General features: G+C 37.0%; 2 protein-coding genes across 6 annotated transcripts in view; one reads left to right on the top strand and one right to left on the bottom strand.

The window, feature by feature from the left end:
- The window catches only part of PTAR1 (protein prenyltransferase alpha subunit repeat containing 1), a 39,942-nt gene extending 28,911 nt beyond the window's left edge, over positions 1-11,031 (bottom strand). For both annotated transcript variants that reach the window (XM_060153450.1, XM_060153452.1), the window contains exons 1-2: positions 10,903-11,031; positions 878-1,047 (exon numbers count right to left, since the gene is read on the bottom strand). In XM_060153450.1, the coding sequence (XP_060009433.1) occupies positions 878-1,047; positions 10,903-10,988 (256 nt within the window). In that variant the 5' untranslated portion in view covers positions 10,989-11,031. The remainder of the gene's footprint in view (positions 1-877; positions 1,048-10,902) is intronic.
- Positions 11,032-11,136: 105 nt separating this feature from the next.
- Positions 11,137-27,785, top strand: part of CFAP95 (cilia and flagella associated protein 95) — a 193,403-nt gene continuing 176,754 nt past the window's right edge. For all 4 annotated transcript variants that reach the window (XR_009541583.1, XR_009541585.1, XR_009541582.1 and 1 more), the window contains exons 1-2: positions 11,137-11,261; positions 16,770-16,876. The gene's annotated coding sequence lies outside the window, so the exon portion shown is untranslated. The remainder of the gene's footprint in view (positions 11,262-16,769; positions 16,877-27,785) is intronic.

Below are 27,785 nucleotides of genomic sequence, written 5' to 3'. Positions count from 1 at the left end.
AATTCTCTAAGAAACAAAGTTCTTATTCAAAATTAGCTACCAGATATACTGAGCACTTTTGAAGGTACTGCTGTATGTGGGAAGGGGAAGGAGCTTTACAGAAACAGTCAAGAATATGGTCTTGGATGAGCACTCTCCAAAAAAGTGAGAACTCAGATCCTACGTTTACCTAAAAAGTAAACTGAATTTGTGTACATGGAGGCTTAACATCACATACAGGGGGAAAACAAGGAAAAGACACCAGGTGGGATGAATAGGGATTGTCTGATGCAGCAAAGAACTACCTCGGAGAAGCAGAAAAAATGAAGAAATAGGATGGTTTTCTTTTGCTCATTTCAGCATAGGAACAGAACACAGTGGGCCAGAGCTTACTTGGGAGTCAAAGTACAACAGCACCATCATAAACCACTGACTTGGTTCACAGTATAACTACCACCATCACACCTTGGTTATCTCATTTGGACTGTTACTAAATGAGTTCTATTGCTCATAACCTACTAAAGGATTAGAAACCAGAGAATCAGAGCTTGTAGGGACTAGAGTTCACTTCACAGATTTTCAAACTGTTTTTAGCCTTGAGATGCTTTCTTCAAATATCTTACAAATGACCTCAATACATTAAAAAAAAAATCTGTTTGCAGTAGAGGGCCTGGCACCCTGCTTGAGGCACCTTCCACAGAATCATCATGGATGCAAAATTAGAAAACGAGTGATGAGTCCAAGCTCCTCAGTTGACAGAAACGTTAAACGCCTGCCCAGGCAGTGAATGAAAAAGCCAGAACTAGAATCCAGGAATGGCAACATCAGAGAGGGTTCTTCCCACTATATTTCATGCTGCTTCTAAAAGTCAAAGAAAGAGGATAGACTCCATACTTACCATCTTTGTTCAGCCACTGCTTTCTTGTTCTGTACAAAAGGAGTTTGTTGTGGACATACGGTAAAAGGAACTTGACACACCAGCTCTCCACGCCAAGTTTGTTTTCAACCAGGACTATGGGACTCCGATTATACCTAGCTTCAGGACATGGGATCAGGCCAATTTCATCTCTTAATATGTAAAACATAAAAAAGAATTAAAGATAAGAATACTAGCCTTTTCAAAAATTTTCATATCCTACAGAATATTAAAAAAACTGTACATATTTCCCTTTCTTAAAAATATTTAGCTCACCACTGGATTGGTAGAAATAATAATCTTTTAAAAGTTTGACAATACGGACAAGAGTATGGAAAAATTAGTATGCTGTACTTGCTGTTACAGGAATGCAAACTGGTCTAATCTTTGAATAGAAATTTGAAAATGTCTGTCAATTTTTAAAGTACATATACCCTTTGACCCAGTGATTCTACTGTTCAGAAATTATCCTGTGCCAAAATATATGAATTCATTGGATATTCATGGCAACAGTGCAACAATCTGGAAATACTCTGAATGTGTATCAAACAATATAAGACTGGTAAAATAAACGTGGTTCATCCATGTTACAGAGCTGAAAAAAAAATGAGGTAAATCTGCATATGCTGGTATGGAAAGGGTGCCAACATACATAAAACAAAAAAAGCAAAATGCCAAATACAGTGTACAGCACAAAGCCCTTTGTATAATCTTTTTTTTTTTTTTAAGGGCAAAGCCCTAGTCTTTTTCTTTTCTCTTTTTTTTTTTTTTTTTTGGCTATTCTGGGTCTTCATTGCGGTGTGTGGGCTCTTAGTTGTGGGCTTCTCTATAGTTGTTGTGTGTGGGCTCTAGGGCACATGGGTTTAGTTGTTTAGTTGCCCCACAGCATGTGGGATCTTAGTTCCCCCACCAGGGATCAAACCCACGTCCCCTGCATTGGAAGGCAGATTCTTAACCACTGGACCACCAGGGAAGTCCCTGTATAATCTTTTAAAAAGATACATAGATGCACTAAAAAATTTCTTGAAAGGATACCAAGAACCTTTTGGGGATTTATTTTTATACAGTTTAAATTTTCTAGTTACTTGTACATATTATTTATGATTATAAAAATGTCAAAAATGTATTTATGTTTGCCTGCTAATAAATATATGTAGACCAGATTATTAATAAAATTATATTATCAGTGAGACTGTGGGCCATATTTTCTTTTCTTTTTTATAATTCTTTATACATTTCTAAAATAAAAAACATGTTAATATGTAAATATTGTTAAAATACAAAATACACTTCAGGATTTGACCATTTTCATCTGTGGTGGCTTCTATATCCCTTAATCCACCTCAACTTAAGTTGAAAATTTACATTACAGGCAAAAAATAGAACTACCATATGACCCAGCAATCCCACTACTAGGCATATATCCTGAGAAAACTGCAATTCAAAAAGATACATGTACCACAATGTTCATTGCAGCACTATTTACAATAGCCGGAACATGGAAGCAACCTAAATGTCCATCGACAGATGAATGGATAAAGACAATGTGGTACATATATACAAGGAATATTACTCAGCCATAAAAAAGAATAAAATTAGGTCATTTGTAGAGATGTGGATGGACCTAGAGTCTGTCATACAGAGTGAAGTAAGTCAAAAAGAGAAAAACAAATATTGTATATTAATACATACATATATGTATTAATAATACATAATCTAGAAAAAGGGTACAGATGAACCTATTTGCAGGGCAGGAATAGAAATGCAGATGTAGAGAATGGACACGTGGACACAGTGGGGGAAGGGAAGGGTGGGATGAATTGGGAGATTAGGATTGACATATATATGCTACCATGTGTACAACAGATAGCTAGTGGGAACCTGCTATATAGCACAGGGAGCTCAGCTCGGCGCTCTCTGATGACCTAGATGGGTGGGATGGGGGTGGGGTGGGAGGGAGGTCCCAGAGGGAGGGGATATATGTACACATATAGCTGATCCACTTCGTTGCATCCACTCCAATAAAAAAAAAAAGAAAATTTACATTACAGGCAGAGATTTAATAAACAATACATAGGGCAGTTGACTTACACAGTAAATGAACCAGCAAACACAAAAATATTTTTGTAAAACCTGCACTCATTCCTTTCAACTACAAAGAATTTACAGTTCTTGTCTATGTGAAACATCCTTTCTCAAATAGTATGTTCTTCCATTAATTAATGAATAACTTACAAGAAACCTTTTAACAAGAGCAGTTGACATAAACATTTTTAGAGCGTCTAAGCAGATTTTTTTTAATGTGTTTTTAAAAAACAAATAAAGAACTGGTTTTCAGAGCTTGTATGTGACAGCATCTATTATGCCCTTGAATTCCCCTGCCAAGACAGTATGCTGGCTGACAAATGCAAAGAGGAAAACTGTTCAATTACAGGTTATAAGAAAAGCACTCTTTATCTGTTAGGCCACCATCACAAACTGGTGGGAGGCTGTGGGACTAAAATAAAATCCGTCCTGGAAACTCTAAACTGGATAGCTCAGAAGTAACCTACTTTCTACTGATTGCTTCATTAGTGACACAGGGATATATCAATAAAAGAGGGTATTCTAGGGGTTGCAAGTCACTAACTGTTCTTTTGAGCTGATTTAACGCCCAAGTAGACTTTGGGACCTAAGGCTTTTTGCCCCGACAACTGACTCAGTTGACTCAGGGGTGTTTTGATACACCATGCCAGTACTATCTAAACATTTCCTGAGTACTACAATGAATGGGATACTGTGTTAGGTTCTGAAAATGCAAAAATGAATAAAACAAGGTGGTCCCAGACTACACAAAGCTGATGGTTTTGCTGGGGAGTTGCGTCAATATCTAAAACAAAATGTTAACACTTTGCCACTCTAGTAAAATAAATGAAGTTCTTAGGAAGAATGGGGCAATGCTGAGAGAGCATCTGAGTCCAATGTCCAGTATTTCAAAATATATTTTTGTATTTGGTGATATGAATTCTAATCTAATTTAACACACTATTAGGACAACTAGCCACATCTAGATCTATAACTGACTAAATACATGTCTGAATTGCTGGTATTTTCTGGTGTTCAGGTATTACTATGTAAAACAATATTTTAAGAAAACTAGAATTATAGTTAAAAAATAATAAACTCAGTGTAATTATTTCAAGAAAGTCTGTTTTCTGAGATCTAACAACCACCTACAACACTACAAAGAACTGCAAAAGTCAACAATATGAATGTTAGAGTAACAAGAATAAAAGAATCCTAGCTTCTGAGTATAGTCCATTGTGGGGGGAGGACTTTTTACTTAAATTCACAATGTAAAAACCTGCCTTGCTCACTATTTACACCACACATAAAATGCCCAACTAATAATCTGGTACCTAAATGAAAGTACAGAACCATCTGCACAAATAAAAACACACTGCGTTAGTTGGCTATTATCCTTCCAAGAAATAATTTTAAAAAACAAGAATGCCTTGGATATAGCAGGTGCTCAATAACTGCTAAGGGAACGCTGATTATCAATGCACTTCAGTGATAATATTCAAATAGTTTTCAAAGAATATCACTTCTTGACTCTCCAAAAGAACATTACCTCTGATTTCCTTCTAATGCAGTGGGTCCAAATCCTAGCTTTGTCAATATGATATAGATTATCTCTCTATATATGTATCGATATCTCTATCTCCTGCCACTTGGCCTCTGTAGACCTCAATTTCTTCATTTGTAAAACAGAGGAATTGCATTACATTTCTAAATAAGGGAAATGGGCTGCTAGGTCTCATCCAGCTTTCAAATTTTATGACTGAGAAACCCAAAAGCTATTCTCATGTAAAGAGAATGAAAATGGTCATATCAGGGAATATGAAGCACTATGAAAAAAAAAGAAACATTAAAAGAGAGGTAGGAGGATGTAGAGACAAAAGCACTCAACCTTCTAAGGTCCAGGGTTCTAGTTAGTCTCTGTTCTACCAATGATCAATGTGAATTTGACTAGGCACTTGCCATCAGTATCCTCATCTGAAATGCAGAAATGACAATGCCTTCCCTGCCAGTCATGAAAAGCAAATAATACAATGTAAAGACCGTGGTAAGCTACAAAGTACCAGGCAGAGATGAAGTATATTACCATTAATTCAGTTAAGAGCCTGCGGTCAACCAGAAAAGTTCCTTGGTTAACAGATAATGGGAAGCTAAAGCGAAGAAAGTTAAGCCTTTGTCGAGTTATTTGACCCTAAGATACAATGCTTTGCTGCTTCCTAAAAATATAACATGTACTTCATAAAGGTAGGTCAGTAAGATTCCAAATAACAGTGTGTTTGACTTCAGATTTCTCCTATGCCTAGTCCCTTAGGTCATAGTCCACTTTTTTTCAGACAATTTAGAACAGAATTCCAGAATCATTTTGAAATTGGAAGGGACTTCATTCCTCCAGTCTCTCATTTTGTCAGATGAGGGAACTGAGATCCACTGAGGTTAAGGTGATTACTCAAGGTCATAGTGCTAGTGGCTTAATTCAAAATCTGGATCTCCTACTATTTAGCCCAAAACCCTTGACACTAATGAAAATAAAGACATCAGTGAAAGCAAGCAGGCTTTAGATTAACTCCTTTTAGAGTTCTAGCAAGATTTCTGGCTATTTAAATTCTAATTTCATACCCAAAGTTGGAAAATTCAGGGAAAAAAAACTAAAAGTCATTTGTCATCCCTCTACCACCACTAATGTTGGGTATGCATCTTTTTTTTCTAAGTAGTTTACAAAAGTGGGATTATGTTGGACATACTCTTCTATAATCCTTTTTAAAATTTTATTTATTTATTTATTTGGCTGTGCCCCATGGCATGTAGGATCTTAGTTTCCCGACCAGGGATGGAACCCGTGCCCCCTGTGCTAGAAGCACGCAATCTTAACCACTGGACTGCCAGGGAAGCCCCTATAATTCTTTTTTTTTTTAATTTAACAATTCACATTAAACATTTTCTTATATAATTTTTGTATCATTCATGGGTACAATGAATGTGCTATAAACATCAAATACATCTCCAGTTATTTCCTTATGAAATAGTCTCATAAGAGAAATTTCTGACTCTTTCACTACCACCACATTCCATTCTTCTTTATTTTTAGGTTTCTGGCAAATTTAGATTCCTGGTGCTTAACCAGGATACTCAAGTAAATATCAGCATTAACAAGGTCATGGGTTTTTACAAACATGAAGATTTGAGACAGCGATCAAGTTCCAATCTTTTCAACGAGAAACCACAGTGCTCACTTTGTAGGTTACCTTTGAAGGCTGCTCCAAAGGAATAGCAACATGGAATGAACCTACATATTTACTTAAAAAGATCATCCACAGCATGGTATATCTCCCTTAGCGCTTCACTTCACAATGGGGATCCACTAACTTCTAGATGAAGTTCAAGGTTCATACAGCACTGATACTGACCTTGTTCCTCATGTTTAGACAGCTTCTCTCGTCTGTACTTTTCAGAAATACCAGTCTAACTGGAGTCGGTCCACTTATTTACAAAAGTAATATTGACCAGCTTCCTGTCGGGGAGGTAAGGATGGTCCCCAAATATTAAAACTGAACCCTGTAATGTGGAGTGACTGAAGAGAAAACAGCCCAAGATTCGGCAAATGGTACAAATCTTTTTAATCTAACAGTTATTTTTTTCCTTCAAACTGGAATTCTTTCCAGAATGACCAAAAAGTTAGAAAAGTATCTAAAAGAACTGACCCTTGCATATTGTTAACTAAAACTTTACTGGTGATTAAGAAATTTTAGAGACCTCATAAGCTTTCTCAATTCTAAAGATTACTATCACTGAAATTATATTACTGACCCTATTTAGAAAACAGATACACAAATTACTATTGTTTACTGAGTGTTTATTATATGCAATGCTCTGTTTTAGGTTTTACATACACTATTTCATTTATTCCACACATTAATCTTATAAAGTAGGAATTTTAATTCCATTTTATAGATGAGGAAAAAGTCTTGTCTGAGACTACTTAGCTAGTAAATAACAAGCCAAGGTTCAAATCCAGTACTGTGAGACTGCAAACCCAAACTTTTACAAGTATACTATTGTTCAAATAAATAGATAAAAATCAAGTGTAAGAAGTCAATTAAGATTCTATGCTTTCCTATTCTTCAGTTCAACTTGCAGACGATCTGAAACTGCCTTTCATTACTACTGCCTTACTCAAAAATTCTCACTGGGGCCTATCCACTGCCTAAGAAGTATATTTTCCCTGAGCCAACTCTTATCCAAGCCTCATGTCTCAATTTAATTGCTATTTCCTCAGGAAAACTATCTTGACCTTCCATCCTAAATTAGTCCTCTCTGTTATTATTCTTTCAAACTATCCTTATCCTTTGGGGCTCTTTTCATAATTTGTGTGTTGATTTGTTTAAAGTTCCACTGGGCAGGGACCAAGTGTGGTGTGTTCATCAATCTATACCCCAATCCTAGCCCCATATACCTAGAGACCAGCATTGTATCTATCAAATAGAAACATTCTTTTGCTGAATGCACTGATGGAATGAATGAAATTAAGTCAGATAGTCAAGGACTTCCATAATCTGTCCCTACTTTATCTTTTCAATCACATTTTGTGAATTTAGTCCATTCACTGCTTCTTGTAGAGGTCTCCAAGACTGTAAATCCTACCTTGCCTTCAAAGTGCCACTCAAAAACCCACCTCCCCTAAAAGCACTAGCCCAGACATACCCAGCTTCCCTTTCAACTACTAATAGACTCACGTACGACTTGCTTACCATACTGCTAGTCCAGCCCTTATTATAAACGGCTTTGCAGGGTAAATGCACTGTTCATACATACAAGTCTTAGGTCTCCACCTAGACCTGCACTGTGCAATACAGTGGTCACCAGGCATATGTGTCCATTATGTATAAATCAATTAAAATTAAATAAAACTTCAAATTTAGATCTTCTTTCACACTAGCCACATTTCAAGCACTCAATAGCTATATATGGCTAGTGGTTACCATTTGGACAGGACAGATAAAGAACATTTTCAACATCACAGATATTTCTGAGGGCCTTGAGTACAAGAACTGTATTTTATACTTCTTCCTATTCCATACTGTGAAGATGGTAGCTACATAAACAGTGAGAGTTCAATAAATATTACAGAGTAATAAAAAATAATAACTTTCTGGATAAGAGAACTTTGACATGACCCTAATTACACTGTAAACAGCTGTCCTCCACACTAGCACAGCATCTGTACATTAAGCTAATACCTGTCGCTGGGTCAAGCCTTCAGTTATTTTTCCAAAGTATTCTCTAGGAGTCAACCACACAAACAACATTTGCATGGTATTTTTCAGTTTATAAAGTGCTTCACATTCATCATTCAGTTGGCCAATATATTTCCTAAGGAACACAGGGATTCAGGTTAAGTCTACTATTTACCTAGTGGCAACTAAGTGCAAGACACTGTGTGAGGTGATTTTCCTATGTTTTCATCAGCCTCTAGAGCCCATGCTCTGCAACAAGAGAAGCCACCGCAATGAGAAGCCCGCGCACTGCAACAAAGAATAGCCCCCGCTCACCACAACTAGAGAAAGCCTGCGCGCAGCAATGAAGACCCAACGCAGTCAAAAATAAATAAATTAAATTAATTAATTTAAAAAAAAAGAGAGAGAGAAAGCAGAAACAGGCTGAGAAAGGGTAACCTATCCATACCCACCAGTAACAAAATCCACATTTCACCCATTATATCTTCAACTCCTACTGGCTAGAAATTTCCAGAGACAAAGTCAATATATTTACTGTAGTAGATGCTGGCTAATAAAATTATGATCTATCTTGTATTTGTAGAAAAGAGGAAAACAAAAAGAATAAAAAACTTTCTTTTATAATACTGAAAAGTGTAATTAGGTACTAACTTTGAAGGTAAATGATGCCTTTTTCTTTTAACTAGAAATAGAGCATATGTATTTTGGAAGTAAAAGGGTTAGATGAGGGGAGGAAGTATGAGCAATTTTGAAAAGTCCAAATTATAAGACATTTTAAAAGACGCATTGTAATATTACTGGAGATATTGCTACTGTAGGGAATATGTACTAAAATATAGCTGAAGATTAATATTAAACAATGAGTTAAACTATTTAAAATTTTCAGATCTATATCATTATTTCATATTTTTTCAAATGCTCAAATTATTTCAAACTTTAAAAAATACTGAATGACCCAAATGTTTATTAATAATTATAAGTTATGCACTGGCACAGAGCACATTGATGAGATCTCATAAAAAATGCGATTGGGGGGGCATTAAAGTCCTTTATGAGTTTCAATAAATATGATCCAGAAGAACTGGGATGTGTTCCAAACTGCACTGTGTCAACCTGCCAGGCCAATGAACACTCAAACTCAAGTTTTTTCAAATATGAAATACTGATGCTTTTCTAGTCTACTTCAAAGAAGACAAACTAAGATGATTACTGTACTTATTAGACTTCTTTCTAACCTCCTCAATTTCTTTAAGAAAAATAACCCCAAATGATGAGAAAATAGTCATTTCATTTGTCCAACTTTTTTTTTTTTTTGAGAATGTCTCTTATTTGCACTAAAGCTCTCATTCTCAAAAGGGGACTGAAAGACTGATATACAACAAGGCATCAAAGCATTCTTTAGAAGGCCCAGTGCCCACTATGGTTACTGCCAGGAAATCATTCCAAACACTCTCATTCTGAAAAAGGCAGCAGTCACAAGGGGAAAGGAAGTGGACGCTGTCAGAGGTGGCAGGTGTGTTTTGAGGCCAGCAGTGTCTTGTTTTTAATGAGGCACAGTTGCAGGTCTCCAACTGTGTGCCACGAGGGAGCAAGACATCTGAGGGCATCACCTTGAAGGAAAAGAACACTTCATTTAGATGAAGGTTTGGCACCTCTTTTCAGCGGAAAAGCTTAAGGAGTTAGAATGCTTAAAAAGAATAATTCATGCGTTCCAGTTTAAAGAATAAAATATTTTTTAAAAAAACAAAACTCCATAAGCAATTAGGTAAAGTGAAAACAATGTAAAACTGGATTCCATGTTTCTTTCTCTTGAGGCAAGGAGGGATGAAGGGAGGATGGATAGGAAAATAGCTACACTCTTGCTTCTTCCTTACTCTTTTGTACAATGTGTAGATATATCTCTTCTTTAATAGCTTCTTTTTCGTTACATAAAAGCAGAAGTATCAGACAGAATACAGTCTCTTACCGGATCTTCCCGGAGTACTCCAAGTAAAATGGAAAGGAAGGAGGGAAACATACATGTGTCAGTTCTGTGGTGTCCTACTTAAAGAGGGCAGCAGCGTTTGAATAAAAAAACAATTAATATGCTCCCTGTAACTATGAATCAGCTAATGCTAAAAAGTGTCGAGGTTTCATCTGCTTCCCACCAGACCCAACCTGTGTCTACAGAAGCTACTCTCTTGAGAATGCCCTGTTCACCTTCAAAACAAAATGTTTCATCGAAGTTCCTCTACAATTTTGGGACAGGTGAGGCGAAAGTCAAAAGCAGCCTCAAGCTACCTTCGGCTAGTAAACTAAGGGGGTTTTGGCCCATGGAGAATAAGATGATCAGTAACCCCTTCTTACCAAGGTCCGGGATGAACCTCAAAAGAGTTGTGTTAACAAAGCACATACAGACCCACACCGTGTACCTTAAACGGATGTGGGACGTGGACACACGGGTGAAGTCTTTCGAGTTTCGTGAACTCCTGGGAAAGGGGTGGGAGGGAGGTCACTTCTAAGGACTCGCCCGAGAGCTTGTTCCGGTAGCGGAAAGCTGGCCCCGCGGCGGCCGACAACTATCGGGCCCCGACCCAGCTCCGTCGGCTCTTGTGAGCAGCGCAGCGGGTCAAGACCTGCACTCCGAGGTCGGCTCGAGGCTTGGCCCCGCCCCCTCCCGCCCCCGACGACCCCCGGAGGCGGCGGAGGCGGGGGCACCGCCGGCGCGCGACTCACATGTGCGGGTTCCTCCTGAAGGCGTTGGTGATGTCCTTCACCACCCGCTGCACCAGCACCGCCACCTCCTCGCTCGTCTCGGCCATGTTGGCGGCGTCCGCGGCGGCTCGGGAGCGCCTCCGGGAGAGCGCCGAGCCACCCGCGGGAGTTCCCGGGGAGCGCGCGCGTGAGCGCCGGTTTGGCCGCGCCCCTGCCCCCGCCGTGGAGGCCGCCGCCGAGCACTTCCGGGTCAGACCGCGGTCGGCTGGTGTGTGGTCCCTGACGAGGCTGAGGCTGGCAGCTTGGTCCCTGACTTCCTCTCGTAAGCGAGTTTCTAAGCGCCCGAGAAGATGCTGCAGACTCATTTGCAGTTACCTCAGGTTGCTGTATTACACTTTTTATTTTAGTTTCTGGTCTACTGGGGACCGAGGGGGGAGGGGTCCTAAGGTCACTCCCAGAGCCAGGGTCTGGCCTGAATACCCTGCCCAGAGCACCCGTCCTCAGCTGTTCTGGAAAGGAGCCAGTCCCAGAATGCTCCTGGAGGAAAGTTTAACCGAGAGTGAAGATCCTCTTAAGCAGTTAGTCCCTTGGCGTTCTGAGAGCTTGTTCCCTGTATTTTCTTAGTTGGAGGGATGAGGCCGTCCAGAGACACCCTTGGCGGAATGAGGCCCAGTCGGACCGTATTGGTGACTTCAAGCTTTTGTACCTGCGTGCCAATTTCGGCCACTAAGCAGATGCTTTCAAAAAGTTAATTTAAAAAATTTAATAAATGGATTAAAGGAAGAAAAAGGAAAGGAAAGGAAAAGTTATTTGCTCTCTCCATATAGGGAGTAGAAGTACAGAGGTATTTTTTAGATTTTCTACATCGAGTGTACCTTGCTTTGCACGTCATTTGGTGTCCTATGAACGTTGCGTGTTAGTTTTGGAGTTAAAAAACCAAGTCCCTGGCAAGGTTTGCTCTTAATAGCTATTTGCCTTGCTACAAATAATTTTTATAAGAAAAACTGGCTTTCTAGTCCATTTGGATTTTGAAATGCTGTAATTCAAATTTTCATGTATCAGATTTTCTTTCAACCTCTGTGTTAGAAAAAATCCAGCTGCTTTTGTTTCTTTTTACTTAATCCTTGAAGTCTTTTAGAAACTTTTTTTTTTAAAGCAAACTCAATGTTTAATGTAAACATATGTAGAACATTTGAAGTAGGGTTGATGATTGTGAGAGTAAAAACCATCCACTGGATGCAAAATTATAAAGCAGTGAATGAGAAATATAAATTATATTCAGTGGTCGATACTCCTATGGGCACGTTTAGAAAGGCTACACCTGCTGTATGGACTTTGGCCTTCTGGTTTTAAAAGAAATGAGCTAGAAGTTTCATAAAATTATAGAAAAGCAAGATGGACAGGTTTGATTTAGTAAAGTCAAACAAACCTTAACATATTGACAAGTTCTCAAATGAGTCAGTGGAGTGAATTTGTGTTTAGATTCCAGGGCCAAAGACAACTTCAAATGTCCTAATTACTCTTAAAATGTAGTCAGTTCTGAAATGGTTTGAGTTCACTGATAAGTCGTCTTCCTATTCTATTAATCAGAGCCTTGCATCCTTTCCTGATAAAAGTGGGAAATAAATCCTGACTTCTGGGGCAGAGCTTAAAGGACACACTCAGAAATATGACATTTTTTTCAAAGAATTTATTTTTATCTTAAAAATTAGTGTGATTTTTGTATTTCACTCTAATATATTTAACAGGAAAAACAACAGCAACAGCAAACTTTATTCCCAAATCTTGAAGTGAAATTGATGTTCCAGGAAGATAACATCCTATATGATTCGGTGTGTCCCCTTCCAACACACACACACACACACAGACACACACACACACACACACACACACACACACACACACTACCTTCATTTGAAAGGTGTGAATTATATGTCTCATGTTTCTTCTAAGAGTTCACAAATTGTTTCACCCAATTATTAAAGATCTGCTATGTTTAGAACTTGAATTTTTTATAGTTAGAGCATACTAGGACTGTGACCCAATACCCTTATTTTGCTGATAAGGAAGCTGAGGTTCAAAGGAGAATTGAAATTCATGTGACTTTAATAATGATATGTTTATAAGAATAGGATATGATGAATTTAGCATGATTTTGTTGAAGAATTCAAAGATTTATGTTCAGGGATCTGCAAAATACACTTACTAATAATGAAATATTTTAAATAGCTTAAATGCCCAACTTTGGGGATTGATTAAATTACAGTAAATCTATATGATAAAATACTGTTTAGTCATTTAAAAGCTCATTGTAACTAGGAGAATATGTAGCAAATGCTTAGGAGGAAGTATATTTATAGGAGAATTTTATTTTCTAAGTAACACGAAGAACAAAATAAAATTTTTGTAATATAAGAAGTTTTTTAAAGTATATGTTAATAAAAACATGGATATATTTATTTGTTAATTAGCCAACTCTTATGCATAATAATTTTCTTAGAGATTGATTTTTAAGCAACCATAACTCGCTTAAAATTTAATCTCCCCAAAATCATTCCTTTCATATTTTAGAAGACTATTTGATGATGGAGGAAAAGGTAGATATATAATGACAAAAACAAGTACCAAAACAGCATACAAGACAATTATATATGTAATCGAGAAGGACCCCATGGGGCCTTCCCAGGACAGGCCTTCCCCCATATCCTCTGCTTTAGCTCCTCTATGAAGTACCTAGATAGTAGTATTTGATGCAAATTTCCTGAGTTGTTTTCCAGATGTGAACATCCCCCCACCCCCCTCACCAAATGGAAGAAACTACTTGACCTTGAGCACATAGCCCCAGGCCTCCTGGAGCTTAAGGACTGATAATGTTAACCCTTGTGACACCACCCTGCTACCTCATCGTCAGCCAATCAGAGAACTATGCATAAGCTGATCACATACCCTGCAACCCCCCCTCCCTCACCTGGCTTTTAAAAGTGCTTTGCAGAAACCCTTTGGGGAGCTCAGGGCTTTTTAGGGCCTGAGCCACCTCATCTCCTTGCGTGGCCTTGCAGTAAACCTTTCTCTGCTCCACACTCCGAAGTTTCAGTTTGTTTGGCCTCACTATGCATTGAGCACATGAACTTGCATTAACATATATATATGTTGACAAAAAATTATTCAATAGTTGATCTAAGAAAGAAATGGAAAATTTTATTCAAGCCAACCTGAGGATTATAACCCAGGAGATAGTCTTTCAGGAAGCTCTGAGAACTGTTCCACTTATTAGAGTTCAATGCACAGTTATATAAGTTTTTGAGACAAGGTGTGATACGTCAAATAATGTATCATTGACAGTTTACACAATCCAGATCTACACATACAAAGCGAGTAGTGGTCATGGGTTATCATGGCCCCTTACAATATTAAGAAGGAAGGTTATTTTCTTTCTGAAGGAGTTGTGACTGTTTGTGAGGTTAAGAAGGAACATTATCTCCTAAGGAGGTCTGGCTAACACAAATTCACAACACATGCTAAAGGGGAGGGAGGAAGCCCAACCAGGCAAAGAAAAATTTTATGTTTAAACTTTTCTCATCTTGCCATAAAAAATGAATTTTATTTCATCATATACAAAACAAATTGTACATAATATAAATATAATTATATATATAAGTATTAGACTGGGATGGTATAAACTAAAATGTTAACAATGGTTATCTCCATATGATAGAACTACTAGAGATAATTAAGACCTATAAATATACATTCTTTATATTACTCTGGTTGTTCCAGACTTTCTACAATGAAAAACCTAATGTATGTGTTGAGGGCGCTGGTGGTTTTAATGACAGACCTAGTACAGTTGACTCTTGAACAACATGAGAATTTGGGGAGCTGACCCTCCACACAGTCAAAAATCTGAGTATAATTTACAGTAAGCCCTCCATATCCCTGGTTCCAATTCCTCCTTTTCTGTGGTTCAGCATCTGGGGATTCAGCCAAACCTGGATCACAGTACTGTAGTATTTACTATTGAAAAAAGAATTTGTGTATAAGTGGACCTGTACAGTTTAAACTCTTGTTGTAAAATGGTACGGATGAACCTGTTTGCAGGCTGAAATAGAGACACAGATGTTGAGAAAAAACGTATGGACACCAAGGGGGGAAAGCGGGGTGGGGTGGTGGGATGAATTGGGAGGTTGAGATTGATATCTATACACTAATATGTATAAAATAGATAACTAATAAGAACCTGCTGTATAAAAAATAAAATAAAATTCAAATAAAATCAATAAACTGCAAAAAAAATAACTTATTTTTCAAGGGTCAACTGTAATTACCTTTGTGCAGAGTTGTAGATGACCTTATAATCTGTTTTCATATTTGCTCTGTATTATTCCACTTTTATCACTATGATGTGTCATTTATTTACTCCATTATTTGGATTGAAGTCCATTTTACTATGGTAACATTATGCAAGATAGAGTGTAAATAGTACTAAACATGTTTTTACCATGTGCTATTGTTACAAAAACAACAAGTTTATTTCCTCCATTAAAATAATTAAGTGCTCAATTTTAAGTGCTTCATTATAATATTACCATTGTGACTAAATATATACTTATAGTATACCAAACCTCAACCTTAATCACTCCTAAAATTTAAAATCAAAGAACTTACAAAGAAATAGGAGAAGGGAAATATAATACTAGTCAAGAAGTCACAATATCAATGTCTTTTTATGAATTCTGAAGAAAAATCAGTAGGAGTAATGTTATCTGTAAAGTTTTTATTAAAAACCATTTCAAGAAAAGGAATAGAAATTAATAAATGAATTTAAAAAGACATGTACATTAAACTTAGGGGAGTTTTGGTATACATCTTGCCTCAGTGTGTGTAGGTTTATTTTCCCAAATACAAAACTTCATGTATGATCAAGAACTATTTTTTTTAAACTCACAAAATCATGAATTGCAAATGACATCTATTCTTGTACTTAGTTGATATATCTAGTACTTCATTATTCTTTTCTATTGTTACTATTTATTTATAATTAAAGTATCATTGATTTACAATATTGTGTTAGTTTTGGGTGTACAGGAAAGTGATTCAGTTATATATATATACACACATATATATATTTTTTTCAGATTATTTTCCATTATAGGTTATTATAAGATATTGAATATTGTTCCCTGTAATACTTCACTATTATAATTGTTGAGATAAAGATAAGAAAATGCATGTGATAGCACCTTTAAACTGGGAAGCACTATACAAATTATTACTTATTTCTATGAGTTGACACAACATCATTACAGGTAAATCAGTATTAAAACACAATAGTAGGGCTTCCCTGGTGGCGCAGTGGTTGAGGGTCCACCTGCCGATGCAGGGGACGCGGGTTCGTGCCCCGGTCCGGGAAGATCCCACATGCCACAGAACGGCTGGGCCCGTGAGCCATGGCCACTGGGCCTGCGCGTCCGGAGCCTGTGCTCCACAACGGGAGAGGCCACAACAGTGAGAGGCCCGCATACCACATAAAAAAAAAAAAAAAAAAAAACCACAATAGTAAACTAAGATGAAGCTTAATACTAACTTTCAAAATGAAACTCTATTGTTTAATATTCTAAAGAGAATTATACTGCTATTACAATTAATTTCCTAATCAAAACATGAACTTTTTTTAACCAGACAAAGTAGGTAAATGTTATAAAGATGCTTATCATGACAGTGACTTTAAATGATCAGTTAGTACTGATGTTGGAATCCATGATGATAGAGGAATGAAGATACTAGTTACATAATATGGTTTTTGTTGCTGAGTAACTTGTTTATTTTTCTTGACATTTGATAGTTCCAAACTGTCATCCTTTTCCTTTATCCTCTTCTCCCTACCACAGAGGCCCAGGAAACCCATGATGTAATCTTCAGAAAAGAACAGGAGAAAATGTCTGGAGAGAAAAAGAGCCAATCCAGGCCTTGCATGTGGAAACAGCTAGGGAGATGGGTATGTCTCTATGATGGATTCAATGTTTCTCATGTACTGAAGATGTCAAATTTTTCTAGGAATTTCTTAGTAATATGCAATTTAGTGGATGACTAAGGGAAAGAAGTATCCTAATATGAGTACATTCTTAAGGAGTTATTTTTTTGCTTTGCATTTTTCTTATTCTTCAGTGTAAATATGACAATCATGTAATAGACTTAGGTTAAAAAATCATAACTGAAAATTTAGGAAAGTAGTAAAAGCTTCATTTTTACTACCAAAGAGGTTTAGTTGAGATTTCTTCGGTAACTGCCTAAAAGTAAGACAGAGCTATATCTCCTCTTCTTTCATCTCACTTCCTAAGCTAATTTTTCAAGTCAGAAATTTTATAATAAAAATATACCATATTTCTTAGTTTATTCCTATTTCCATGTTTTAAGCCACCTCTGACACTTATCAAAATTAACAACAGGCCAAAATCACCCATAGGAAATGATGAACTTTCTTTGTTAAATGTTGAATTATGCCCTAACTTGTAGTATAGTATTTATAGAGACTGACAGTCTGAGTTTTAGGAAGGAATGCCAAAGAGTAACTCCCCAATTAACATCTTCTGGCTTTAGGCACTTGAATTTCTATGGTAAGTCTGCAAAATCACCATCAGTGTGCAAAAAAGAACAGTGCAAAATGTTGTGTATTGGGTTCATAGGAGGAGAAGGTTAAATACCACCTCTGAGGGATGAAACTCCAAGTAATTGTACTTATTAATTCCACAAATTTTAATGAATGTTACTGTGTTTAAGACATTGTGCTTGCTGCTAGGTATACGGTGGTGAGAAAAACAGACATTATTCTTGCCTTCTTGTAGGACTTACCATCTAATGGAAGAGATACACAATATTCAAGTAAACAGAAAAATGTATAATGAAAAATTGTAATACATGACACAAAAGGTAAAAGCAAGGCACCATGCTAGATGATAACAGTGTGGAGTAAGAGCAGAGCTTTAGACAGTGTGGTCAGGGAAACCTATTCCAGGTGGTGATATTTAAGCTGAGACCTGAAAGATAAGAAGGAACCAGCCCTGTGAAAAGCAGGGGAAGAGCCTCATCACTAGTGGAAACAGTATGTGTGAAGTCCTTAAGAAGAAGAGAGTTTACATAGCATGTCTCAGAAATTGAAAGAAGGCCAAGCTAATAACTTTTACTGACCTGAAAGTGTTTGTAAAGTGATTTCAGATTTAGTATTGCTTTCACCTGGACGTCAGCTATGAGCATGATTGCTTAGTTCCAATTTTTCTTACTTTCTGTATCCTCTTTTTTCTTTTTTGTACCACACTGAACAGCTCACCAAGGACAGCTCATGTCACATGGTTACGTGGTATCCCATGGTCAGGTATTTAGTCATGAAGCCCAGTAGCAAACCCAGAACTGTTTCTCAAAAGGCTAATATTTATCAATAGTAGAGGACAGGCTTTTTTCCAAAACCCTAAGAGTGTTGCCATGACATTTAAAAAAAATTTTTGCTACCACTGGATCTTCTCGGTCATATGGCCCAAAATCAGCTTGCATGGAAGCTCTGGGATCCACTCAGAACTATGAGTTACTCAGTCAATTATTCCAACTAGAACATTTGAATAGACTACATATTGCCTCCTGAATCTAAAGTGGCCCATGTGTCTCTCAGTGGTAGAGTGTACAAGATGAAGCAACTTGTCCTTCACGTTGATAGAAATATTGTGACATGCCCCAGACTACTGGACTCTTAGAAGTTTCACTATCATGACAGGCCCCTGAATGTTTTAAGAACTTATCTAGCATCCTCTGTCATGTATGTGTTTTGCCAAGGCATGTAGCATATTTGTTACTACACATGAAGTCAAATACCTAAAAGGAAAAAAGGACTAAAGCTCTCATTATATACTCAAGACTCTTGTATTTTTTCCTTGTAGCATATATTAAATGCAATTAACAGTTGTCTAATTAGTTCAATATCTTTATCATTCTATAGAATGTAACTCCACAAGGGCTAGAACCCTATTTTTCCTGTTCAGTGTTGTGTATCTGTACCTTGCCTTGCATATAATGGGCTCTCAATTAATATGTAAATGTATGGATAGATGAATGAAAGAAAAGAAATGGAAAAAAATAAGAAAGGATAGAATAGCCAACATGTAGCATAGATAAAGAAGCTGTAGAGGAACTCACCTAGGAATTTAGTTAGAGGCTGAATCGTGAGGAAACTTGAGACCATATTTTGGCAGTTGAAATTTTTCTGAAAGGGTTGCAGGGAGCCATTGAAGGGGTTTATGCTTCTCTGTTGAAATCCACCCATTTTTCAAGGGTGCTCTCCTTACTTTATACTATGTTTAGTTATGCATACATACGTAAATTGAGCACACACATGTATCTATACATACACAGTTTTTAGTTTTATCACATAATAAAATGAGGGAATCCATTTCATCTTTGTTTTCCTAGTACCTGGCATATTACCTGAACATAGTAAGCACTTAGTAAGTGCTTAGTAAGCACATAGTAAGCACTTCAGCATTTGTCAAATGAACAAATAAAGGCCCAGTTCAAATGCCACTTCTCTACTTTAATTAAATTACCTCTTAGAATTAAGAGGTAAATTTCATTTACAGGAATAGTTATGCTATCTGACTCCCTTAAAAATCTCAGTGTGCTGTGGACCTGCACTTAGGGTAAAGAGGTCTATGGCATAGATTTGCATAATTACTCTTAATTAAACAGGTTATTTTATTAAAGAGTTTATTTTATTTACACAGTAAGTTATTGAACAGTATTAATTATTTACCAGTATTTTATTTAAACAATACATTTATGTCTTGTTACTTTAAAGTGGTGACAAAACAAGTTTCTTTCAGATTTTACTTTTGCATTATATACAAAGGAACTATTAACTTTTTACTTGTTTTTAAGGGACCGTATATTTTATAGATAGGATTAATGTGGGTTTTTTTGTTTCTGGCCTTTACTTGTACATTTGCCAAGTTTATGAAGTCTATTGTCATTCGGCACAATCATTCATTTGAAGTGTACATAAAAAAGAAATTTGGCGTAAAGCCACAAATCATTAGTTGATGGATTTTTAACTAATAAAGAAAGTAAGGTGTTTAACTCTAAGAAATTTCAACATACAACCACATTGACAGCAGAGATTTCTATCTAGATTCATACAACAGTCTTACTGAGATGTTTTTGGATTTGTTACATGTAAGTCACTAATCACAAATAAAGCAAAAGTTGATTTTTGTGTGTGTATTATGACAACATATTTTATTTGCAGGTAAGATTTTTTAAAATATTTTTTCATTTTTTTATTGAGATATAATTGACATATAGCACTGTATAAGTTTAAGGTGTACAACATAATGATTTGACCTACATACATCATGAAATGATTACTACAGTAGGTTTAGTGAACATCCATCATCTCAGATAGACACAAAATTAAAGAAATAGAAAAAAAAAGTCTTTTTCCTTTTGATGAGAACACTTTGCATTTACTCTTTTAACAACTTTCATTTATAACATACAGCAGTGTTAATTATCTTTATCAAATTGTACATTACATCCCAAGTACTTATTTATTTTATAATTGGAACTTTGTACTTTTGACTGCCTTCATCTAACCCTCCCTCCCTCCCACCCCTCACCTCTGTTGGCTGCAAATATGATCTCTTTTTTAATGAGTTTGTTTGTGTTTGAAGTATAATTGACCTGTAACACTACGTTAGTTCCTGGTACACAATATAGTGATTCGATATTTCTCTACATTTTAAAATGATCACCACTAGTTGTCATCTGTCCCCCTACAAAGATATTATATAACTATTGACTATACTCCCCACATTGTACATTGCATACTCGTGACTTTTTTTTTTTCAGTTCATGGCAGTTTATTTAATTTAAAAATAGAAACAGAAACAATAAAACAAAACAAAAATCAGTTTCCAATGAAAATACAAACACTTTGGGTGGTTATCCAGCTTTTTTTTTTCCCTGTAGGCTATCCTGGGCTCAAACCAATCAAATGAATGAAAACCAGTTTTGATTGGAGCCATAAAGCATGTTGCACCAATTAAATTACACCAATATATTATTATAATATGTTTGAAATGCCTTTCAGACCAATAAATAAAAAAGACAAATTCAAATTAAAAAGTCAACTTTTTATTACCAAAAAAAAAAAGAAATTAAAGTCACAACACAGATTAAAAAAAAAAAGTGCAGTCAGGTTTCTCTTTTTTTCTTCATTTATTTTGTAACTGCAAGTTTGTACTTCTTAATGTCCCTCACTTATTTCCCTCCTCCCCCCACCCTTCTCCCCTCTGGTAAACACCTGTTTGTTCTCTGTATCTATGACATTGATTCTGTTTGGTTATGTTTGTTCATTTGTTTTTTAAATTCCACATGTAAGTGAAATCATATGGTATTTGTCTTTCTCTGTCTGACTTATTTCACTTAGCACAATACCTCTAGGGCTATCCATGTCGTCACAAGTGGCAAGATTTCATTCTTTTTTATGGCTGAGTAATATTCCATTGTGAATATATACCACATCTTCTTTATCCATTCATCTATTGTTGGGCACTTGGGTTGCTTCCATATCTTGGCTATTGTAAATAAGGCTGCAATGAACATAGAAGTACATATATCCTTTCTAATTAGTGTTTTTGTTTTCTTTGGATAAATACCCGGGAGTAGAATTGCTGCATTGTATGGTAGTTCTATTTTTAGTTTTTTGAGGAATCTCCATACTGTTCTCCATAGTGGCTGCACCAGTTTACATTCCCACCAACAGTGCATGAGGGTTCCCTGTTTTCCACATCCTTGCCAACACTTATTTGTTGTCTTTTTGACAATAGCCATTCTGACAGGTGTGAGGTAGTATCTCATTGTAGTTTTGATTTGCACTTGGGGGTGGGGCTGGGTCCTGTGTCCTCTGGTGGATGGTGCCAAGTCCCAGGGTGGCTGGAACCTTGGGGGGTCCTATAGCAGCCAGCCTACTGGTTGGTGGGGTTGTGTTCCCACCCAGCTAGCTTCCTGGCCCGGGGTGTCCCAGGACTGGTGCCCACCAGCTAGTGGGCAGGACTAGGTCCCAGCACTAATAAGCTAGAGGGAGGGTTCCAAAATGGCACTTACCAGCACCAGTGTACTTGTGGTGGGATGAGCTCCCTAAAAATGGCTGCTGCCAGCATCCATGTCCCTACAGTGAGTTTCAGCTGCCTTCTTCCTCTCCCAGAGGCTCTCCAAGATCAAGAAGTGGGTCTGACCCAGGCTGCCTTCAAATTACTGCTTATGCCCTTGGTCTTGAAGCATGTGAGATTTGTGTGTGCCCTTTAAGAGTGGAGTCTAGGGCTTCCCTGGTGGCGCGGTGGTTGAGAGTCCGCCTGCCGATACAGGGGACACGGGTTCGTGCCCCGGTCCGGGAAGATCCCACATGCCGCAGAGCAGCTGGGCCCGTGAGCCATGGCCGCTGAGCCTGCGCTTCCGGAGCCTGTGCTCTGCAACGGGAGAGGCCACAACAGTGAGAGGCCCGCGTACCGCAAAAAAAAAAAAGAGTGGAGTCTATTTCTCATAGTCTTCTGGCTCTCCCCAAATCAAGCCTCACCGGCCTTCAAAGCCAAATGTTCTGGGGGCTCATCTTGCTATGTAGGACCTTGGGTCTGGGGAGCTCCTGATGTAGGGCTCAGACCCCTCACTCCTTGGGGAGAACCTCTGCAATTGTAATTATTCTCACATTTACGGGTTGCTCACCTGGGGGGTCTGGGTCTTGATTATACCATGTCTTTGCCCCTCCTACCCATTTCATGTGGTTCCTTCTTTATATTCTTAGAGAGATCTTCTTTATATTCTTGAGAAATCTTTTCTGATGGTTTTCAGGTCCCTCTCATGGATAATTGCTCGGTAAATAGTTGCAATTTTGGTGTGCCTGTGAGAGGAGATGAGCTCAGGGTCTTCCTACTCCACCACCTTGGTCACTCCCCCAAGATGTTTCATTCTTAACATGGGATCATGCAAAAATCTTGGGCAATAAATTAATAGAGATAATGTTTCTTTGCTGTATAATTTAATAAATAAAAGCAATGATCTAGCCACTGTAGAGTTTTTAACTGAACTAACCATTTATTAGCTATTAATGAGGTATTATAAGAAGGAATGTTAGTTGACTTTTATTCTTAACATGTGTTGAAGTATTTTATTAAAGTTAAAATGCCTCATTGTAAGGAAAATTGTAACGTAGAATTCTGAGGTTCTTATTCCGTTGTTCCATTTTAGACTGAATGGCAAAAATTACCATCAATACATGCAGTATTGTCAGATATTTTAAATTACATTTTGTTTCATTATTCACTTAAATTTGTTTATTTTATAGGAAGCTAATTCACATGAAATTTATTATGAGATAGACTTACAAGGACATTCTTACCTTTCTATTTTCTCTTTTAGAAAAGCCTACATTTTCACCATGTTTAAATTGCATTATGCAATTGTGATTTCTTAGTGTTATGAAGAATGTAGTGAAGCTTAGCTGTCACATCGTGGACTGGTAAAAATGGCATCATGGAAATGCTGTTAACGTGGTTGTCAAAAGAATGAAAGATAAAAGGAACAGACAGAAAACTAATAACAGTTTAAACAGTTAAAACTGGATAACAGTTTACTGGAAAAAATTTATAGTTTCTATAGTTTAGTCATAATGAACAGGAATTACAAATATTGAACATAGTATAACTTTTCAAAAATTTTCCTTCCATTTCTTTTGCCACTTGACAGCAAGGAAATGAATTTTGAATTATATACATAAGCTGTTGTATTCATGTGTATCTTATATTTTTAACGTAAGATGGAAAGCTGGCTTACAGCCACTTTTTTAATGCATAAAAGCAGTCTTAATGAATGCTAACAAAGTCGTACAGTCTTATGAATATTATTTGCTTGAAAACCTTCCTGTATTTCATAAACTCTAGCCAAAATGACTTTATGTGTTACTTGAGCAAATTTAATCCTGTGCTAATGAATATGTTCTTTATACAAAATTTCAAATAAAATATAAAAAATGTATTTCAGTTAAAATGATTTTATATTTTCCCCCCAATTTTTTGATAAGATTTAATTTTGACCAAGAGCAGGTCTAATCATATTGTACTTCAGGGCCCACAAAAGTCCACATCCATTTATAACTGTGTCAGAGTGAATTAGGTTTTTCATTGCCATTGATGACATACATTTGAGCCAACAGACCATACTTCAATAATAGAACCAACTAATATAAGCTATCTTTTAATCACTTTTTGCATTGTTAAAATCCTTAGGTAAGTCCATGAAACAGTGCCAACTTGATACCAACATCTAGAAAGGATTGGCTCTTTATTACTGGCTCTAACAGAGCTGACAGTTCTCTTTTATTTCAACAAGAAAAGTGTTTTTTCATAAATGTTTTTTTCTTTCAAGAAAAATGAGTGAATCCATTTTAGAAATTTATTTTATACTCTTCTTTAAAACTTAAAGAAATAATTATCTAAGGAGAGTCAGTCTGACTAGTGATAAACCTAAATTATAGAATTTTTTTTTTTTTTTTTGCGGTACGCGGGCCTCTCACTGTTGTGGCCTCTCCCATTGCGGGGGGAGCACAGGCTCCGGACGCGCAGGCTCAGCGGCCGTGGCTCACGGGCCCAGCCGCTCCGCGGCATGTGGGATCTTCCTGGACCGGGGCACGAACCTGCCTCCCCTGCATCGGCAGGCAGACTCTCAACCACCGCGCCACCAGGGAAGCCCCTAAATTGTAGAATTTTAATGTGAATTTTTTTAATAACTAGAACTAGTAAGTAAATACTTTTAACTTGATGCAATAAAAAGAGGGTCACCCTGAGAAAACCATAATTCAAAAAGTGTCATGTACCACAATGTTCATTGCAGCACTATTTACAACAGCCAGGACATGGAAGCAACCTGTGTCCATCGACAGATGAATGGATAAAGATGTGGCACATACATACAATGGAATATTACTCAGCCATAAAAAGAAACGAAACTGAGTTATTTGCTGTGAGGTGGATGGACCTAGAGTCTGTCATACAGAGTGAAGTAAGTCAGAGAAAAACAAATACTGTATGCTAACACATATATATGGAATCTAAAAAAAAAACAAAAACAATAATGGTTCTGAAGAACCTAGGGGCAGGACAGGAATAAAGACGCAGATGTAGAAATTGGACTTGAAGACATGGTGAGGGGGAAGGGTAAGCTGGGAGGAAGTGAGAGTAGCATGGGCATATATACACTATCAAATGTAAAACAGATAGCTAGTGGGAAGCAGCTGCATATCACAGGGAGATCAGCTAGGTGCTTTGTGACCAACTAGAGGGTTGGGATAGGGAGGGTGGGAGGGAGATGCAAGAGGGAGGAGATATGGGATGTATGTATATGTATAGCTGATTCACTTTGTTATAAAGCAGAAACTAACACACCATTGTAAAGCAATTATACCCCAATAAAGATGTTTTAAGGAAAAAAAAAGGTTCATTTATGGTTAGCAGCATCCATCTTCACACAAAACATTCTATTTAATGAAGTATTTCAGTTGAGCAAACATTTGCTGGGTATCTGCTATGCATGGCATGTCCACAGAGGTGACAAAGATGACCAAAACTAGACCCTGCTCCCAAGAAACTTCTTTTCTAAAGCAGATTATGCTATTCACCTATAGTCTTGTTTAGTTGCAAATCTACTTTGCATACCAAGACTTTCTTTTCAAATAGTGCAAATGAAAACTTTTGAGTATCCACTGATTGGAAGATCAGAAACTCTCAATCATTATATGGAGATGTAACTTGTTTAAACAAAATATAATCAGGCTTTTATTTCAGAAATTATATTTGGAAAAATCTAAACTGCTCCCTGATACCTTTTTGACTATGTAAATAAGACTTTTTCAGTTTAAATTATAAACCAGAATTGAAACTCAATGTCATACAATTTAATTCCTTTGTTTTTAAGAGGGAGTTAATTGTATATTATTAGCAGCCAAGTGTAGATTTTAAAATTAAGTTGGTTTTTAAAAAATCAGATTTGTCCTTTTGAATTCTAGCACGGGGTTATACAAGCAAGCTGTCAGTTCATTCCTATATATATTTTGACCTTAAGACAAGAACTTACATCACTAGGAAGTAATTTTCTGGCCTAGTATATTTTTAAGCTTTCGAGAACTCATAGAGGAGAAAGTTTCAAAAACAATTTACATTATTTTCGATAGCTATTTGCTAGTAGATATGATATTGGAAACCCATGAATTATCTGGAAGGGGAAAACTGGTTTTCTTTAATTCCTAGATTTTTCCCGTTTTCAACCAGCACTTAGATTGACTCTGCTGCAAGAAAAAGACTGGAACTAAAAAGCTCCATGTTGTATTTTGAGGCATCATTGTTGTGTGTGTGTGTGTGTGTGTGTGTGTGTATTTTAAGATCACTCATGTCAGAGAAAAGTTTGTTTCATGACACTGGCCTCCACTCTGTGTACTTGAACATTATTAAATTGAAATGTTAAGGATATTGATAGAAATATTTTAAGGATTCTTTTCAATACTTGCCTTCCTTATTAGGCAGAATTCTTAGCATATTTCCTCTTCTCTTGATGGTATTGATTATGCAGGTCATACCTCCAGACCAAGCCTCCTGCTAACCTCCACACAACTTCCAAAGTGATTTTTCTAATACACAAAAATGACCATGTCATTTCTGTGCTTCACAGCTTTCAGCTACTCTTTACCAATCACCAAAGAAAAATCCAGATTTTTGTTTATGATACAAAAGGCTTCCATAATCTGAACCAACCTACTGTTTCTGGACTTAATTCTCAGTGTTAGACTCTGTGCTTGGATTGAAGAGAGAGATGAGAAGTGAATCTTATAACCTTTAAGAGTTCACAGATTGTGAACTGGTGCTGCTACTCAGTAACTGTAATGGTCTGGTTAATGCATAAAGCAGGAGTCACCATGGCATTTCAGAATTCCGGGTGATAATATCCAATGAACAAGTCTGTTTTGGTCATAATAAAGAAGCCTAGAACTGCCCTGGGAAGAGGAGATGGCTGTCAGGTAAATGAGCCTTGAAAAATTGTAGTAATAGCAGGAGAAGGAGGCTCTGCTGATAGTAATACCACTCATATGTCTGCAGGTAAATAATTATAACCCATGTTTTATGCAAAAATACCATCTCTTTTCCCTCTATTTTATGTAGCCCTCAAAACAACTCATTGAGATCTTATCAGTATCCTCAATTCACAGGTAAGGAATGAGATGAAATTACTGTATTCAAGATTAAACAGCAAATTAAGTCAGACTTCCCTCTGTCGCCAAATTATGTGATCACCATGGATAAAACTTCTGGGTTTACTCTCTGATCCAAGATCAAGGAAGTAGAAAGGAATGGGATTCCAGGTTCTTGAGCTGAGCCTTTCCCCTGCCATCATGGAGCAGCCTCATGGAACTATCTGTACTCTTTAGTGTGACTAAACCAAAACAAGGGATCATCACTGTGTTTACCTTGTGCCTGGCACTGTGTTAAATGCTTCACATATATTGCATTTAATCCTTAACAACCCTATAAGGTAACTGCTTTATTTTTCTCCATTGTCTAGATGAGGAAAATAGGGCTTAGAAAATCAGCTTAACCAAAGGTACATAATGAGTTAGTGGCAGAGCTAGATCTTGAACCCAGATCAGCTTTGTGACAGAGCCCATGTTCTTCTGTTGAGCCTTCCTCTAAGAGAATGGTTAGAAGTTTGGGGGTTTTTTTCTTTTTAAAATCGAGGATAGCTAACTCTAGAATTTTGAATGTCACACACCAGCTTTTTACAGGGTCCTTCCTCTTTTCTTTTTGATTCAAAGCCATACTGATTAA

Source organism: Lagenorhynchus albirostris, chromosome 7 (genome assembly GCF_949774975.1).
Source record: "Lagenorhynchus albirostris chromosome 7, mLagAlb1.1, whole genome shotgun sequence".
In the NCBI taxonomy this organism is placed as follows: Eukaryota; Metazoa; Chordata; class Mammalia; order Artiodactyla; family Delphinidae; genus Lagenorhynchus; species Lagenorhynchus albirostris.
The sequence above is the reverse complement of the archived record's forward strand: the minus strand, read 5'-3'. Positions and strand labels throughout refer to the sequence as shown.